The 17,578-nt window shown below is 37.4% G+C and overlaps 1 protein-coding gene across 1 annotated transcript in view; it reads left to right on the forward strand.

The window, feature by feature from the left end:
- Positions 1–17,578, forward strand: part of GALK2 (galactokinase 2) — a 45,213-nt gene that overhangs the window by 16,659 nt on the left and 10,976 nt on the right. Inside the window, exons 6-8 of the mRNA XM_030955122.1 lie at positions 7,648–7,746; positions 10,435–10,587; positions 15,392–15,602. Coding sequence (XP_030810982.1) covers positions 7,648–7,746; positions 10,435–10,587; positions 15,392–15,602 — 463 coding nt within the window. The remainder of the gene's footprint in view (positions 1–7,647; positions 7,747–10,434; positions 10,588–15,391; positions 15,603–17,578) is intronic.

Consider the following 17,578-nt stretch of genomic DNA (forward strand, 5'->3'; position numbering starts at 1 on the left):
TTCTTCATTTTCAGTTTTGCGTATTGTGAAGCAAACTCTGTAGAATTTAATAGAAAATCTACACTACATTTGCCATTAAATTACCAACATTATTTTTGTAAAGGAAAGCAGCAGACTGAGTCTGACTTTCCAGATTAACTTGCTGAAATGTTAAGGAATGTTCATTGCGGGACCATTAATCTATTTCCATAGAGGGAGTAAATACATGCACAGCACTTTTGACTGAATTGATATTTAAATACTCCAGTTACTTAAATTTGCATGATGAAGAGAATTCTGGAGCACTGAAAATGACAGTGCTAAAAATAACTTATATTAACAAATGTATTTTCTTCATGGACCTTCCATTCACAAACAATAAAATTTTAAACAAGAAGAAAAATGCCTTTTTTTTATTTTAAAGATTAGTTACCATTAGTACTGCACTTTAGTGCATAGAAAATCTAGCACATTTAACTTGCGCCAAAATGAACTACATTAAACCACTGAGGCAGATGTAATTTAATACTATCATTTTATGGAGAAGATTGCTTTATTTTGGCTGCTGTCGTTCTGGATTTGTGTATATCAAGTTTCTGTGTAATGTAGGGTGAGCTGTTCCAAAAAAATACTAAGCAACACTAATTCTGTTTTACTAACAAATATTTGCCTGTCTCCTACTCACTAATTATCTTATTCTTTTAAGGGGTTTACTCTTACACAACTTTACTTCTTTGAAGGGCTGTGGGAGATTGAAAGGGATTGATCACCGATTTGGAACATATTAACAGTGACAGTTATATAGGGACAAATTCTGTCACAGTTTACACACTGTCCAGACCCATTATTGCATTAGTCAAAATCAGAGCAGTTGGCCCTTGGCCTCTATGTAAGCAAGAGGAATACTAAAGGTGAAACTCCCTTATCTGTCCTCATTCTGATAATTCTTTAGGTTTCTATTTTTTAGGAATTTTTTATTAGTAATTAAATTATCATCTGTTCACTTTCATTATTCCTAGGATATCTAAATACCTTTCTACATTTAGGTCTTCATGCTCATTATCACTAACATCAAACCAATAGAAAGTAAAATAAATGATGAGGCAACAGAGAATCAAGTGAGCTGTATGGGGTGGGTTATAATTTATCAGTTCTTTGACCTGAAAGACCAAAAAGACTCATCTGTAAATCTAAACCTGAATTTGAGGTGTTTCATTTTGAAATATAAGTAGAGAAAAGCACATATTAGTGAAAAGTATCATTTTACTGAAAACTCATTTTTTCCATTAAAAATTCCAAACAAGGTAACATGATGCAGAGCTACTGATGAGTTCTTATTAGAAGAAATCTCTCCATCTAGAGTAACTACACATAAGGCAACTAATAATAAAAAATCACAACCTTTCTTTGTCAGATTAAATTGTATCTCCAGTGATATGATTTCTCAGATTAGACTTTCTGCATGCTGGATAGGAAATCTTGTGACTCAAAGATAAACCAGATTTAAGTGGTAGTAATTTCTTTCTTCGTAACCCAAGACTGACTTGCTCCTTATCAGGGAGAACCTTAAATTGTTCAAACAAAAAGCAGGGGTAGTTAGTAGAGTCTTAGATCAAAAGCTAGCTTAGGTCTGCACAGCGGGGGCAGCTGCCTGCTAGGGTGTTACCTTCTGCAGTAGGATACATTCTGGACAGACTTTAGAATTAAGCTTCTCAAACAACCTAAAAAATACTTTTTGAAAACTGTTAATTTTAGATATTTCCTAGTGCTCCAACTAACATTGTCTAAAACATGAGAGCAGCTTCCTTAAGTAATTAATTTACATAATTTTCTAAAAGCTTAATTGTTTGTTAGTGAATTGTATATACTGAGATTCTTTTCCTAGTGATGTGGCTTTATATTGTTTTAATTATGGATATTCAAATTTATTGTTCTGTATCTTTTTTTGTTCGACAAACAGCAAAAACCCCAATGTTAATATATCATGAAACTCATTGATTCTAAACATCTCCCATGGAAGCACAGCCAACCTGGCATGTGTACTTGCCAACAGCTACAAAAGTAGTGTTTGCGTGGATGATATTTGGTCTGGCATTCAAAAGCTGCAATATTTAGTGTTTCTTGACAGATCACCAGGGAGACTTCAAGGTTTTACTCACCTGCCAGCTACTGCTGCTGCCACCTTACGCTCATCCCTCCCCTGTGCTCAGAGGCTGAACAGAGCCAGAGTGGGAAGCAGCTCTGGGTACTGCTAGAATAACTGCAGGTATTTTCAGTCTCCATCCCAGCTGCCCCACTCACCCACCTCCCTACAGTCAGCAGAAGGGAACAGTTGGCTTCAGCTTTGTCACTGCCAGGTTTAAACAAAGGGACTTTGCACAGATGTGGTCACGTAATCCTCCTGATGACTGGTACTCCAACCTCAGGGAAAGGGGTGGAATAGTAGTGCTGAACTGCTTGAGGTTGCATTACAATGTGCTTATGTTAACACTAATTAACACACATTTTATGTGGCTCATTAATCACATTAAAATTGCAAATGATACAGTGACATTTTCCCTAAGGTGTCTAGGAAGAGCCATAAGTCTGCCTTTCTCCTTTCTTACCAACCAAGATAGTTAAACTGAAAATAATTTAGGAAAAAGCCACATGGAACAATTAAAGGTGCAGAATGACCACCATAAAACCATGTTAGGACTCTGGAAAAAATCACTTAAATGAGGAAGGGTCAGAGATCCATCAAATGATGAATTTAATTGGTTGAGTGGGTGGGAATCATTGTTTGTCGCTCCCTCAAGTGTTTAGAGCCAGCAGGTATGAAATAAAGCTAATCAGGTACACATTAATAATTAACAAAAGGAGGCAGTTCTTCACCTGACAAGGTGTAGAAGTCCTTGTTCCTGGATGATCTACATGTTGAAGTTATGCATGAGTTAAAAGGGAGTCTGGACAAATTCACATATAAAAATCTGCTGTTGGTAACTAAGGGTGCAGAACTGACAGTCAGTTTAGGGAACTCCTGATCAAAATATAAAGTCCGGGGGAAATTGGTCCATACTAAGAGCCCACATTCAATTACAAGATACAGGACTAGAAGTGGTATTGGTTTGATCCACAGAGGCTGCCTTTATTTTCATATATTCTATATTTTTATTCTGACTCACGTAATTTAATGAATTTTATCCAGCTGACAAGCCCTTACTTACTTAGGGGCACATGCTCATGCTGGGCTTCTGGGGCTTGTCCTGGACAGCGCAGGAGAGGGACTCAAAGATCCTTAGGGGGTTCCTTCCACATCAGGATATTCTGTGATTGTGTGCACTTCCCTTCTTGGCTAGGTTGTTGGGTTCTTTGGGGGTTTTTGCAGGGGGGTCAGATCAAAGGAAACATCTCCTGATGTTTGAGCTTTTTGAATTACTGTATTAAATATATCACTTTGCTTGTTTAATAGTGTAGATGATAGCTTAGGGCTTACTGTCTGCATGATATAGTTTACCTGGTCTAGTTAGTCCTGTTGGAGCAATTCCTGAAACAATAATACAGAAATTCAGAGGGCAGTAACATATGTAGACCTCACAATAGGTGAGCTAAGGAAATTTTTAATTTATCTAAGTAGTTTTTTTGCAGAGTCATAATGTTACTATTCAGATGCATTTAAACTATGATTTTAGTACCTCTCTGTTCCACTTCTCCTTACCATCATATGAATAAGATTTTACATCTACCCTGCAACTGTTTCCATGAGACTATATTCCTTACAGAATAAGCCCCAATGCTGGAAATAGGGAGGTTTTTGAATTCTCATTTCATCTTTGTGACTGATTCACATGACTTTGAACAAATCATGTAAGTATCTGTGCTGTCTCTAAGTTGAAGATAACAGCAGCCTTATAGGAATGCTTTTAAAGTAAACTATGTAAAATTCTATGAAGATTTAAATTGTGATTTACTAGTATTTTTGAAATATTGCTTTAGGGATGGAAAAGCATGCTAATGAACCTTGAGTGCATAGAACAAGCTATGTTTTGTGGCTGGCTCAAAGTAGTCTGTCATATGAACCAGAATGTGTGGGATGCAAGTGGAGTCTGTGTACAGATGGGGTTTATTTGTTCTCTGTATTTCTCATGGTGCCTCATAAGGAACAAATATCTGCCTGAGTTCAGTGAGAAAACCTGTTCTAGGACTTCTGCAGAACTCAATAGACTAACATTGTTTATTTTATACACATAACAATTGTATCTGGAAGTCTGCCAAGGAGTGTCAGGCCCCCTCTAACCTACCAGCCTGACAGGTAATGCTGTGGTGCAGTTCCCCTAAATGTGACTGTGAGAATGCTCCGAGTCACTTCTCTGCAGAAACTGCAGTGCATCCAGAAGAAGTTCCATGCCCAGGTATTGTTCACAGTTATTTGAGATGTTGCCAAGTTAGGCAGTGAAATCTGGGATCCAAGAAGCTCTGTATTTTTACAGACATACACTGAAAATGTAATAATAGCAGATGATCCAAACAGTCCCTGCCCTAAAGAGCTTCTGGGTGTTGCAAGTTGAATGGAGACAAGGCATTGCTCTGAGATGGGCAAAAGCTGTTTCCTTTTATTACATGGTCCTCACAGACTTGTTTCCTTAGAGATATTTTCCATGGAAGCCTAAACTCTAAGAACTTGTGTAGTAAAATGGGTATTTTTTCACTTTCTAGTAATGAAGTCACACATATTTATAGCATTATCATGTAAGAATCCCAAGTAGCAATTACTAATTAGAAAGAGGGGGAAGATACTCCTCATTTTACTGAGGAAATGGAGCCGTGATGAATTAAAGACTTTCCCTGACTCACAAGAAACTTAATGTGGATCTAGAAATTGAGCCCAGACCTCCTGAAATTCAGTTCACTGTTTCAGTCATATGACCATCCTTTCCCAAGTATCAAATATGTACACAAGGCTCTCCAGTTTAGTCTTCACATTAGTTTCCAATGAAACTTTGCCCTTTCACTCATTTTAGCAAAAGGCAAACATTTGCCCATTTGTCTCAATAGTAAGTAGAAACTGCTCTCTATACAGATGACAATTTCCTCTCCATTCACATGCTTCTCATCCTAGTATTAAAGCCAGCCTGTGTCAGCAAGGGCCCGTTTAAATTAGAAACCAAATAATATTTCAGGGATGCCTTGGGCTGTCTTGTGGGGAGGGTTCTTTGCAACCCTTGCCAGTTACTACTTGGTGGTCCTGCCAATCCTTGCTAAGTTTCAAAACAGAAGTTGCTCAAGCTGGAGCAGCACTGCCTGCCCGGCATACGCAGCTGGACAGCTGAGAGCCAGAACCCAGCGAGGCCTGCTGCTCAACCAGGCACAGTTCACCAGACCTTGTAAAGGGACAGGGGAGTGGCACTGTCCTAATTGTTAACATTCCTCCTCTGCAAGACTTCTCCTGATACTCATTTAATAAGCCTAGGCTCATAAAGTCTAAACAATTTAGGCAATCAAGTGGTAGCTGATGTGTATGTGGAGATAGAGATGCAGCCAGACTAAGTGAAGAGTGAAATGCCTCATTTCTGACTTTGCCAAGCTTTATCTGGCAGCTGCAGATGAAGTAATAGCTCAGGCAGCTGTACCCAAGAGCAGAATTTATGTTGGGAGTACCTCAGGAGCTGTACTTCAGGCCAGGTTTGCACAGCCACAGCTCCTACTTGAGTGCACATGGCCCATCTGCCAGTGTGTATTTCTCACACAGTGAGTAATACTCATAAGCTCCAATGTGAAAGCTCCTGCCAGTGGCAATAAAAATTAAGGATGTGGTATTGCTGTGTTCTCAGAGAGACAAAAGGCAGGTTCAGCAGAACGGACTGAAACATGCAGGTATTCCCACGTCAGAGCAACAGTTTTAAATAGGCACACCTTCATATGTAGAAAGGAGTGAGCATCTGGAGGCTGCTGTGTGTGGAGGTTTGTTATTTTCTGTGGAGCTGTTGCTGAGTATTTTAGCATTAAATGGGAAAAAGCATCATTGCCTTCATTAGCATTTCATTCAGAATTATTTTCAGCTTATAGTGGAGCAGGGAGATACGGTAACTAAATGTTAAACTTTCATTGATGGGATGAAGAGATCTGAGGTTCGGGCTGGAAATGGGACTTGAGTGAACATGGGACAGGGAGGAAAATGAAGTTTCATTAACCGGGGAAATGGGTTTTGTTAAAAAGAAAGAGCGCCACAATGTTACTATAGTTTCTATAGTTTCAAAGTTTCTACGGTTTCTCAAGAAAAATAAAAGAAACGTTGTTTCAGTTCATCTTTAAAATACACAAAGGAAAGGCAATGCCAAAAAGGAGAAAAAGGAGAGTATTTTTACTGATTGTACTTTCAATGTTCTCTCATTAATGGTCTTTTTCTTGTCGTTTACCATGTTTGAGTCAAAGAGATCCACTCTGCATAGTTTTAGAGTAACTTTGTTAATGTTTTTTTGATAACTTCTGCTTATCAGCCTAAGGCTTATTGGCCATAACTGCACTGTGAGCTGAATAAATTGGTTGTTAGTGCATTTCCAAACAGTTCAGCCTGATTACATTCATCTAAGCACCAATTTTACAGCTGTGTCAGTGGGGCCATTAGAGGACTTGAGCAAGCAAGCAGGCAGGCACCCTGCACATACCTCTCTGAGCATCGTGATTTACTGCCTCTATCTGCTGCCTTTTACAGCTGTGTGCTGGCTAGTGTCCCTGTCTTGCTGCTTGGCTTTTTTCAGTCCTGTAATGCTGCATCCTTACTGTGGAATCTGAATCTGACTTTGCCACTGGAAAACAGCCCGTAGCTTTTCTAAAGTTCTTTTCCCATCTTCCTTGTGGTTACCTTGTGCTTAGAAAAACAAACTGGTAGGGGTCATAATAGGTGGGCACAAATACTTTCCTCTTAATCCATTTCTTTTTGACTACTCTGTTCTTTGACCATTTTCCAAAGTGTCTCTTGTGTTTTGTTTTGACTTAGCCTGACAGCTGAAAACTTTACTGTTAATTATTATTTTTGACAGTTACGACATTGATATTCCACCCTCCCATAGTATCCTCTGACCTGCAGGTATTAGAATGCACAAAGATATGCCCAAAATGTCACAAAGGAATGCACATCACATATAGTTACGAATCAGTTCAGATAAGCAGAGTACAGTATCTCAAGGAGACAAAACAAGCATCACTGACTTGAATATCTGCAGTGAGAAACAGTTTTGGAGTAATTTCTGATTATGGAATCAGTACATTAAAGCAATGTGGAATAATAACTTGCAATTTTTTGCTAAGCTGAGATTCACATGTAGATGGATTCGTCTCATTAAATCAACAAATCATTGGCTATTGGGATGGAAGGATTTGAAGTGCACAAGGAAGGTGCGAGGAGGACAGCTACAAGAGTTAAGTGTCTAAAGGATACTCTGAAAAGCATTTGGTTGTGGTGGGTTCTCTGGAGGCTGAGTAGTTGGTGCTTTGTAGCTTCAGAACAAAAGGTAAAAGAGGCCATGTGGCATCCTGGTTGATAGCAGCTTATGTTATTTGACTTGTAAGACATAATAGTTTCAGAACTCTGACATTGTTTCCTTTGTTTTCTCACTAATTAATATGTAAACAGAATAAAAGTATCATCCTTAACTGTGGCTGAAGGTTCACATGTTAATATTTTTCCAGGTGGAACTTGCAGAAATTTGCACAAAGAGCGAACGTTACATTGGCACAGAAGGTGGAGGAATGGACCAGTCAATTTCCTTTCTGGCAGAAGAAGGAACTGTATGTGTACCTTTGTAATCTAAACTAACAATGTAGTATTAATTTATGTAAGCAAAAGCATACCTTCCTTAGTATCTAGAAGAAAGACAAGACTAGGAACTGGAATACCCTAATAAGCAGTATAAGCACTGCTGGAATACAAATGAATCAGGAATTAAACTTACAAACTTGGGTACAATCAAGTATGACAAGTTTGAATGGATATGATGAGGAAAATCAGAAATGGCAAGGAGGAAGGAAAAGATGTGGGGGAAAGATGTACTCTAGAAGAGCACTGGGTTCCACTCTTTGGCTAATTCATGCTGAACTTAGAATGTTTCCCATATAATGAAATCTGAATGGTCGGCATGCCTTGTATTCAGTGCAAATGGGATAATTATTACAAAAATGCTTTCTTGAAACTTCTTATAACCAAATAGTTCTAGGAAGTTTTGCCAGGTTCAGTTACAAAGACAATGGAGATTTTTTTTTCACCAGTTTTGCTAATTCCAGACAATTCTGTGGCTGGATTTTGATGTAGAAGGCATTTAGCAGTCTTAAACGTGGTGACAGAAGGTGAACTAGCTGTGATAAACAGGACCTGCCAAGTTATGCGTAAGTGCTGGCAGTGGAATTTACAGTGAGGTTCATCTGCTGTCCCAGAAGGTGCACAGGACTGCAACTGTTAAAACCTCAGACCTGTCAAAGTACTTTGATTGGAATTAATGTAGTGTTTCATAACAACCTTTACTTTCCTTATGATTGCGGCATTATATCTCTACAGCTTTTGTTCCTAATGACATGTCTTGGATGGGCTTACACAGAAAAAACCCTATTTCCTAGAATTACACCAAACATTTAATGCCATCATGAGACACATGTATTTTCAATTTCACATCACTGTACCTACTCTACACCTTTCCTTCATGTTTTTACTGTTAGTAGTAAAAACACAGTGACATGAATAATGAAAGAAGGAAGCAGCAGATTTTCCTGCCATACACAGACATGATTATGTAAGTGGAAGCTTTTCTGATAATAGCAGTGGCGACCAAAAAGACAATGTTAGCACAGATGAGAAAAGAATTGTGAACAAACCAGAAAAATATCCTTGCTTCAGTGTACTTGCAGCTGAATGCAGCTTTAGCCTCCCATCTTAAAAAAAAAAAGTACAGTAAAGGACACTGAGGTTTATCAAAGCTATTATTTAATAAATGAGCATTGACTGAACAATTTAAAACTTTTTGACTTGGAAAAGAAGAAGCTTTGAGGGTGATACTTTGAAGTTTGCAGATTCCCTAAACAAGTAAAGAGAAGGTAAATGGAGGATTCAATGTTTTTCATAACTGAAGAACTAACAGAAACACAATGACATTAGCAAGCAGCTTGTAAAAAACAAACAGGGAAGTTTGGGGTTTTTTCCAAAACATTCATTGTTAAATTGAGAAACACCATACATTGTGGAAGACAGAAGTTTTAAAAGGATTCAAAAAAGACCTTTGTGGATACACTAAGAGAGTGTTAAACTGTATGTAGCTATCTAATTTAATAGATGTTTCTTCCAGTGTAAGTATAACCATTGTAATCTTTGCTTATGGGAATCTGGAAAAACATACTCCTAGAAAAGATTGCTTTGTATATGTTCTATTTTTATACTGTCAAAATCAGGACACTAGACCAGCTTAGTGGTACATTCTGGTCTAATGCAGCAGATCTTAAAGGGTATATTTGAATGTAAGCAAGTCTGTCTGTCTTGATAGGAATTCTGTGATGGGGTCCAGAATCTCAATGGCAAGGAGTAACACATATGCTGTACATAATGTACAAGCAGATTTGTCATTGTTTATTTAGCACTCTAGCTGCTCAAGGGACTCTCTGGGGGTGAACAATGCCAAAACCAGTAAGATGTCCCCGCTTGCACAGTTACAGTCTATTCTAAGAAGCCAAAACAGGGCACATGATTTACAACTTACCCCAGTGAAAAACCAGATGTGAATTTAATCTCTTGATTACATTACATCCTGAATTATTTAATTAATGGATGCCTAACTTATTCCATGAAAAGGTCACAAATGTTGGCAACATCTTACACAGCTTGTGTAAGCATGTGTGAGGCAAGGCAGTCTCTTATGTCAGAAAGGATGAAACAGTAACTACATTCTTACACTTAGTTTTATTTAGTTTCTTGGTTTGATTGTCTGTATGTAGCAAGATCACTGCCTCAGATCAGTCTGAAAATGTTGGTCCCATACTGTACCTCAGTGTACTAATCTTGCTGTAGTGCAAAATGAGAAGACTGAGGGGGAGATGGACAGTGATGAAGGGGCAGGGAATGCAAAGCCCCTTGCTTCTAGTGGCATGCACATTAGCTTTAGCCAGGCCTGGTACTTCTCTGCAGATCAAAGTGAAACTGTTGTCTTAAACAGGCAAGAAAAATAGGTTGGGTGGGGTTCTGTAAAATGCTGAAAAAACCCAAAGACTTAATGGAAACATTTTAAAATCCAGCTACAGGGAAGGGTTTGAAGTGTATGTGTAACTTGACCAATGAGGTTAAATCTCTTTTCTTGCTGTTTCATGTCAGTTTTCTTTCCTTAACTGTGCCTGGATTTTCAAGAGAAAAAACATGCAAATTTGCATTTGATTTATTGAACTAAGTGCACTGTTAGCTAGTAGTAAATTAAAACTAACCATTCATTTTTCTTTCAATAGGCCAAGTTGATAGAGTTCAGTCCACTGAGGGCAACTGATGTTAGACTTCCAAGCGGAGCAACGTTTGTTATTGCCAACAGTTGTGTTGAAATGAATAAAGCAGCAACTTCTCATTACAATATTAGGGTAATGGAGTGTCGGCTGGCTACAAAGGTAACGCATGGCTTATGTCAAACTCTAATGAAACCTTCATCTAAATATGTGCTTTTTTCCACTTCTGACCAGCTGTGTCTTTAACACCTGGCTAGGTGCTACTCTTAGTATAATTTTTCTTTCCAGAACCAGACACTTCCATATGCAGGAACAGAACTCCTGCTGACCTTAATGGAAGTGCAAGGACTGTGTCCTTATATAGAAGATTATGTGATTTAGTTCTATTAAATTTATTTTTATTATATTTCAGTGGAGGAAATAAGTCTATTTTTCAGAAAAAAATATTCCCAGTTAATAAGATAGACTGTTTCTAATTAAAGCTGAATAAGCTGAATAATTACAAATAATGGAAAGCAACCAGTATGGTCACATGTTTATATGTATATATGGCAGTAGATGTGTATTTTCTAGGATTTAGAGAGCATCCAAGCTAGTAGTTGAAGGCCTGGAAGTAATATTAGAAATGCTGAATAGCAGCATGTATCTCAGCATAAAGTTCAAAAACAGGCTTGAATGAAACCCCAACATTTAGGGTGTACTGCCAGTTTACACAGCTTGAAATTATCTCTAAAGTGTATGGAAATTGAACAGGGGAGATCTAAGTTCTGCTTTAATTCTGGATTTTGTATGTTTAGGAGCATGTAGATGTAGGGTTTGATTTGAGTTCTTTATGGGAAGACAGTACATTTTTCTTTGATAAGAGTAAATGAGGAGTAAGCATAAAGATTCACTGCAATTGTACCCAACATAGGGTGCTCTGGGAAAGAACAGAATGTGGGTCACAAAGTCTAGAAGAAAGCTTTGAAAAATGCAGTGTGGAATTCCTTGCCACAGAACATTAGACTAACATCTGATCAATATTCAAAAGTATTTTGAACATTTGTTGGTTGGTATCATGATTCCATTAAAAATAATTTTTTACAAGTTTTAGTTAGTGCTAAAAAATACTTGAAGATCTGATCAGACATTGACAAAATGTATTAAAAAATAATGTGCTGAGATTTTTTTGAGGAGGGAAGCTAGACTTCAGATGACTTTTTAAATGGGCTTTAAACTCAAGTATCAAAGGAATAGTTGCATTTCCATTGTATCTAAGACATGGTAAAACAAATAGCACCAATGACCACAGTTAAAGCTGTTGTCACTGAAGTTAATAAGATTTTTAAGCCATTAAGAAAATGAAGATAAGGACCTGTCTATTTGTTAGTTCTGTTATAACTGATAAATCTCTAATTTGGGATTGCTAATGGACAAAATATATGTTTTTTAAGAGGAACTTCTTTAGTAAATTCTTTTTTTTTTACATAAGGAACAGAGAGCCTTCACAGATAATCTATTCTAAAAGGCACTGTACAATGAGTGCATTAAGCTGTGAGAGCTTTTGAAGTTATTGTTCCATATACCAGACTTTGTGAATTGAATCACAGTTTTCTAAATTGCTTTAAATTATTAGTCCTGTACAGTATACTGAAGAGGTAGTAAGGAAACATCTTTTCTTTTATATTCCTGTTAGCTATGATGCAATCTCTAAAAATGTACTTTTAGCAGATGCTCAATTGTAAGGAGACTAACAACATACACCTGTCTGTTTTTAAACATATGCTACCCAGATGGAAAGCTGCACACACTATAAAAATACATTGAGCCAGGAAAAGACTGTCTTTAGGAAGAGGTCACAGTGGGGTGAAGGAGGGCACGTATGGAAGTTGAAACAGGGAAGTCTTTTAAGCACCATTAAGCTAATGGAACTATGAACTAACATGCTGGGCCTTGCAATGATGCTTTAAAAGAAATTCTCATTCTAAGTGCCTTAGGATAGGCTTTTATTCCCCTTTTCTGCCTTAGGTAATTCTAGAATTTCATACTGCTTTACTGCATAGGTAAAGATGCCAACACAACATATCCCTGCTAGGATTAGTGTAGAATATTTTGCTATCAGTCTGTCCTACAGCGAGTTCTTGATCATCCTGGTAAATTATCTTTCTTAGATTCTGTTTCCTTCCCTTCCCTCTAGAGAATCATTGTTTTGCCTTTCTCTTCCCCTTCCTCCGTTCTTGTAGCAGCCTCTGAGTGCTCTCCTGCACTCTGTCACAGTGAGTTTCCAGTTTAAAGACGTTTCCTGTCCTCACTGCTCTGAGCTCCCCCCGAATGGTGAGAGCAGGGCTGGGGATGCCACTCCCCCTGCTTCACCCTCAGCCTGGTGTGGGGCCAGCAGTGGCTGCAGCTGCACAGCCACCATCAGCTCCTGGGCACAGGGCACAGATGGCATTATAGAAATGCTATGTGTAAGGAAGTGATGCTGCTATAAAAGTATTCCTGGACTTACTCTTAGTCAGACTTTCTTGTATTTATATTTGTCCCATCATTTACCAAGTATGTTTTCCTCTCAGTTACTCACACTTTTCCAGTGTGCCTATGTTGAACAATAAAGAACAAAAAAGCCCAAAGATCCTACATCCTGGCAGTTAAGAGTGGCTTGATGTCCATATCTTTAATCAATCTAGTCAGAGATCATCAAGAAAATATCCAAATGTGGGAGAAGTACTGGGATTAGTTTTTGTACATTAAAGAGATGAGATTTTTTTCCAATTTCTGTTCCATGTCCATTACAATTCAAGCTGCTGCAGCTAGGCTATTTTCAAAAATCATTTCTGTTTCCCCATAATATTTTTCCCAGTGCTATTAGAATCAAACCTTTGCTATAAGCAGGATAGACCTTTCCAGCAAAGCTGTGCCCACTGGCCCAACAGGGTCAGTTTCCATTTGGAACATTTGACCTATAAAACCCCAGTGTAGTTGGCTTGCCTGCAATACAGCATCTCCCTTGAAGAAATGGGAACAGATGTGACAATGCATATTTCTGCAGGGGATTATTTATCAAAAAAGAAAGTAGAAAAAATTTTCTTGCTTTATAGAATATTATTATTTTAAAATTCTGTTTAACTTCTCATAATAAAGTCCGGGGATGCTGAATATTGGGATTAAAGCATGAGGAAAAACATTTCCATTCATTTAGCACCTTGAAGAAGATGTGTATGCACCAGCATACAACATATTTAACTAAAAGGAAGCAGTAATTTTTACTCTAACTCATAAGTAAGTAAGCTAATATACAAATTACATAAATGCTGTAGAGTTCTAGGTATTCAGAGCCTTTAAAAAGGAGGCCAGAAGTGACTTAACCAGTCTTTTGCAGGAAAAATTGTCTCACGCTGATTTCTGCATTAGGCACTAAACAGTTCTGCTTCTTTCTCTACCACTGAACATTTAAAATTGTGTTTTAAATGGCAACAAAGTTATATGATTAGGATTTCGGTTTTTTGCTCTGCTGAGCCTCACATAAATCTCAGCAAGTCACTAGATGGCACCAAAAGTAGTTAATTTTTAGATACTGCAATAAAGCAAAACTGAAAGAGTCCCTGCAAAAAAAGCACTGTTGGGGGAGAGCAAGAATCTACACCAGATAGCTGGGCAGCAGATCTGCTTAAATTTCATGCTGTAACTTTGCATAAAACCAAGCAAATACTTTTCAGGTATGTATCAAGACAATGATTTCAAACCACTCTCATTCTGAACCGGTGCTTATTGAAAAGAATAAAACACATTGGATGAAATCTTGGCCTTGTTCATAAAAGATTTGAATGCTGATTTGTATAGAAAAAGGATTTAATTCCCTGGTCTTTCTATACTGTTTTAAACTCTTTCCAGACATACATCTTGATTTGGAAGTTTTAAACTCCATTTAAATGGTGCAGAACTGGACATACACCATGTTCCTGTGAACACAGTAAAAGGACATTGCTGTGTACCTGCTAATCTTTGTTTTACTTTGTAATCTGTTGAAATTACATCTTCTAGGTCAATGACCACTGACTATTCTTCTATAATTCATAACATCAAAATATTTCATCTTATGAGGAAAGCTGCTTTACCATTTTCATTAGACACATTGGAGTATCAACACATACTTCAGCCTTCCAGAGAAAAGCCTGTTGGACATTTGTCTTTCAGGATTCTGGTGTGTTGTAGTAACAACTGTCAACTGCCAAAACATCACAAAGATACACAAAGCATGGTATCATTGCCAGGAGTGGGGAAAGCAGATCCATCTATAACTAATAATTAATCACAGCAACCATGTAGGAATGGAACAGATTCAGACCAGCATTGTACCATTCCTGTAAAGGCTCAGAAGTTCCTTTAAATTGGATGTTAAAGAAAGTACTTAAATTTTACTTAAAACTCCAGAGATTGAGAAAGGTTATGGTTATTCTCCCCACAAATCTTATGACCACTTTTGTATTTTTAAAGCTATTATGAGAAAAGGTTGTCAGACAACCTCAAATGTTCATCAAAAAATTCCAGGAGTGTATTGGAAATGTCAAACTGAAATGTTAGAGCAAATACTAATAGTATGGAAATAAACTTTTTAAGCACTTCTAGTGTTACAGCATCATAGCACTTGTATAAACAGTTGTCCAGATGGGATTGTAAAAGGTTAGTAAGTGTTTGAAGTAACAAAGTCCATGGAAGAGGATAAATCACTGATTGGATTTTACACAAATAATGCCAGTAGGGCTTTTACAGACAGTATCTGATTTGAGGGAAGAATACCTGTCATTCACTGACCTTTAATAATAAATATAAGTATTGTCTGCTCTTTACTGATAGAAAGTAGGTTCTGATGGTTCTCAATTAAGAAGTGAAAAGAGAAAATGGGCCTTAAAGATATGTACAGACAACTAAAAGTTTTAAACAGGAAAGCACAATATTTTCTGTTTTCTTTTTTTTTTTTTAATTTTAGCTTCTCTCAAAGTCAAAAGGCTTGGAGTGGAGAAAAATATTGAGACTCCATGATGTGCAAACCAAGCTAGGAGTTAGCCTAGAGGAAATGCTGACCATTGTCGAGGAGGTATTACATCCTGAGCCTTACAGCGCAGAGGAAATTTGTAAATGCCTGGGAATTAGCCTGGAGGAGCTCCACTCTCAGATCCTTAGTCAAAACATGCAAGATGGTGAGCATATATGAAATGGTGGGTTTACTGTACAATGTTTGTATTATATAAAAGTTTTATGCATTAATAAGTAGTTCAAGTGGAAGTCTTGCCAGAATCCTTGGCTGGAATCTTGGTTGGAAAGTGAAAGAATTGATACCATCATCAATTGATATTTTCATTCTAACTTTTAACTTAAAATAGAGCAACTGTTTCTAAAATGATGAAAATAGCAGATCGCTTAACTGGTGTTCAAGACCAGCAGAGATGGGCTTGTGCTTCTGTTCTTAACTGATAAATACATGATCACTTCCTAAAACAGTCACTGGGCAGCAAGTCTCAGTCTTTCCTGAGAAAGTTTCTGTCACTATTACTATTTCTTTTTCTTCTAGGAAGATCTTGGTGGAGATGAGCAATTTGCTATCTAAAGTGTTTCCTGTGTATTATTGCTTAGGATTATACCAGGCAGTCATGAGCATTGTCACACATGAAATGAATCCTGGATTCATATAGTAGGGTTGCTAATAATACCAAATAATAGAGAATTTATGAAATAATTTGTTCACTTTCATAACAGGTTTCCAGTTGAGATCAGAATCTTCCTTACAAAGTACATCCTTATCAGTCCTTTCCAAGACTGCTTTCAGGAATGTGTACATTGAATTTATATAGACCTGTAACATACCTATCTATACTGACACTTACTTAAATAATCTGTTCATCTGGAGTGATTGTAAATTTTATATATTAAGCAAGGACCAGGTCCTGAATCTTCAACCTGTTTTGCACCCCAGTGGTATCAGACAGTATGAGACTATCTTATTGTCTAATTCCACTGCCAGAAGATACCAGGATGGAATAAGATATCTTAAGCCAGCTCTTTATCTCCATAGAAAGAGTTTTGATAATTTTGTCCTGTCTGTACATGAGGAATATATGAACCATGTACCTGCACTCTGCAGCATTTTCCTGGGAAACTGCAAGGTTGTAAATCTTACACAGTCCTTGCACTCTCCCCTTCATGAAGCAATGCAAGACTATTAACTTACAGATGTTTATACTCCTTATACCTGGTTATAAAACAAAATTCTACAGTTCTGCAAAACTGAGTTGCTTATACACATTATCTTGATTTTTTTTTAAAAAAAAAGTCTAGATGAAAAATTTAGACATAAAAGCCATAGAAGAAAGTCAAAGGAAATTTTATACTGTAGCCCTGAATACCATTTGCAGATGTTTGCTGATCAGAATCTCTTAAACTTGCATGACTGTGATTTCATTTGATAAGACCAATTAAAAAGGATTATGCTGAAAGCCTTTTTGCATGTACAATATAAAATTAAATAACAGATTTCTGTAAAACATGCAGAAGAAACAAGACAGACCTAGAAAGAATCTAAATCTGCTGGGTTTGTTACACACTATACAGATTACACATTATGTTGGCTTTGGAACACCAGAGGCTGTTTGAAGAAAACATTTTTCTTACTTCCCCTCTACTTTCCCACTCTATTTTAATGACAATTACTGGCTTCTTCATGTGAGAGAGAAAACAGACTGTTAAATAAGTAACCTCTTCAGATGATTTCAGAGTGTCATTGAATTTCTTTGCTCAACATGAAGAACAAACCATAACATTTAGGAGATCTTTTCATGCCCAGGGATCGTTACAAATACTGTTTTGTATTGGCATTATGTCTCATGTTTAAGGATCTAAAAGTGCTCTGTACATACTAATTTAGCCTTAAGTCCAGTTTCCCCTCCTCTACTCCTCCAGTGACAGTGCTATATACTTACATAAAGTTTTATCAGTATGTAAGGGTGACCAGATAAAAACTCCACATCTCAAAGGAACATTCTATGGACTGGCTTTGGTCAAGTCCCAGGCCAGGTCTGGAAGCCCACAGCCACTCTGCATCCCTTTTACAGCAAGTACTCAAGGATTTCTGCAGCTCCCTGCTGTACAGCCCATTCGTTCCCCATGTTTGGAGAAGTAC

The sequence above is a fragment of the Camarhynchus parvulus genome, chromosome 10, assembly GCF_901933205.1.
Source record: "Camarhynchus parvulus chromosome 10, STF_HiC, whole genome shotgun sequence".
NCBI classification, from domain to species: Eukaryota; Metazoa; Chordata; class Aves; order Passeriformes; family Thraupidae; genus Camarhynchus; species Camarhynchus parvulus.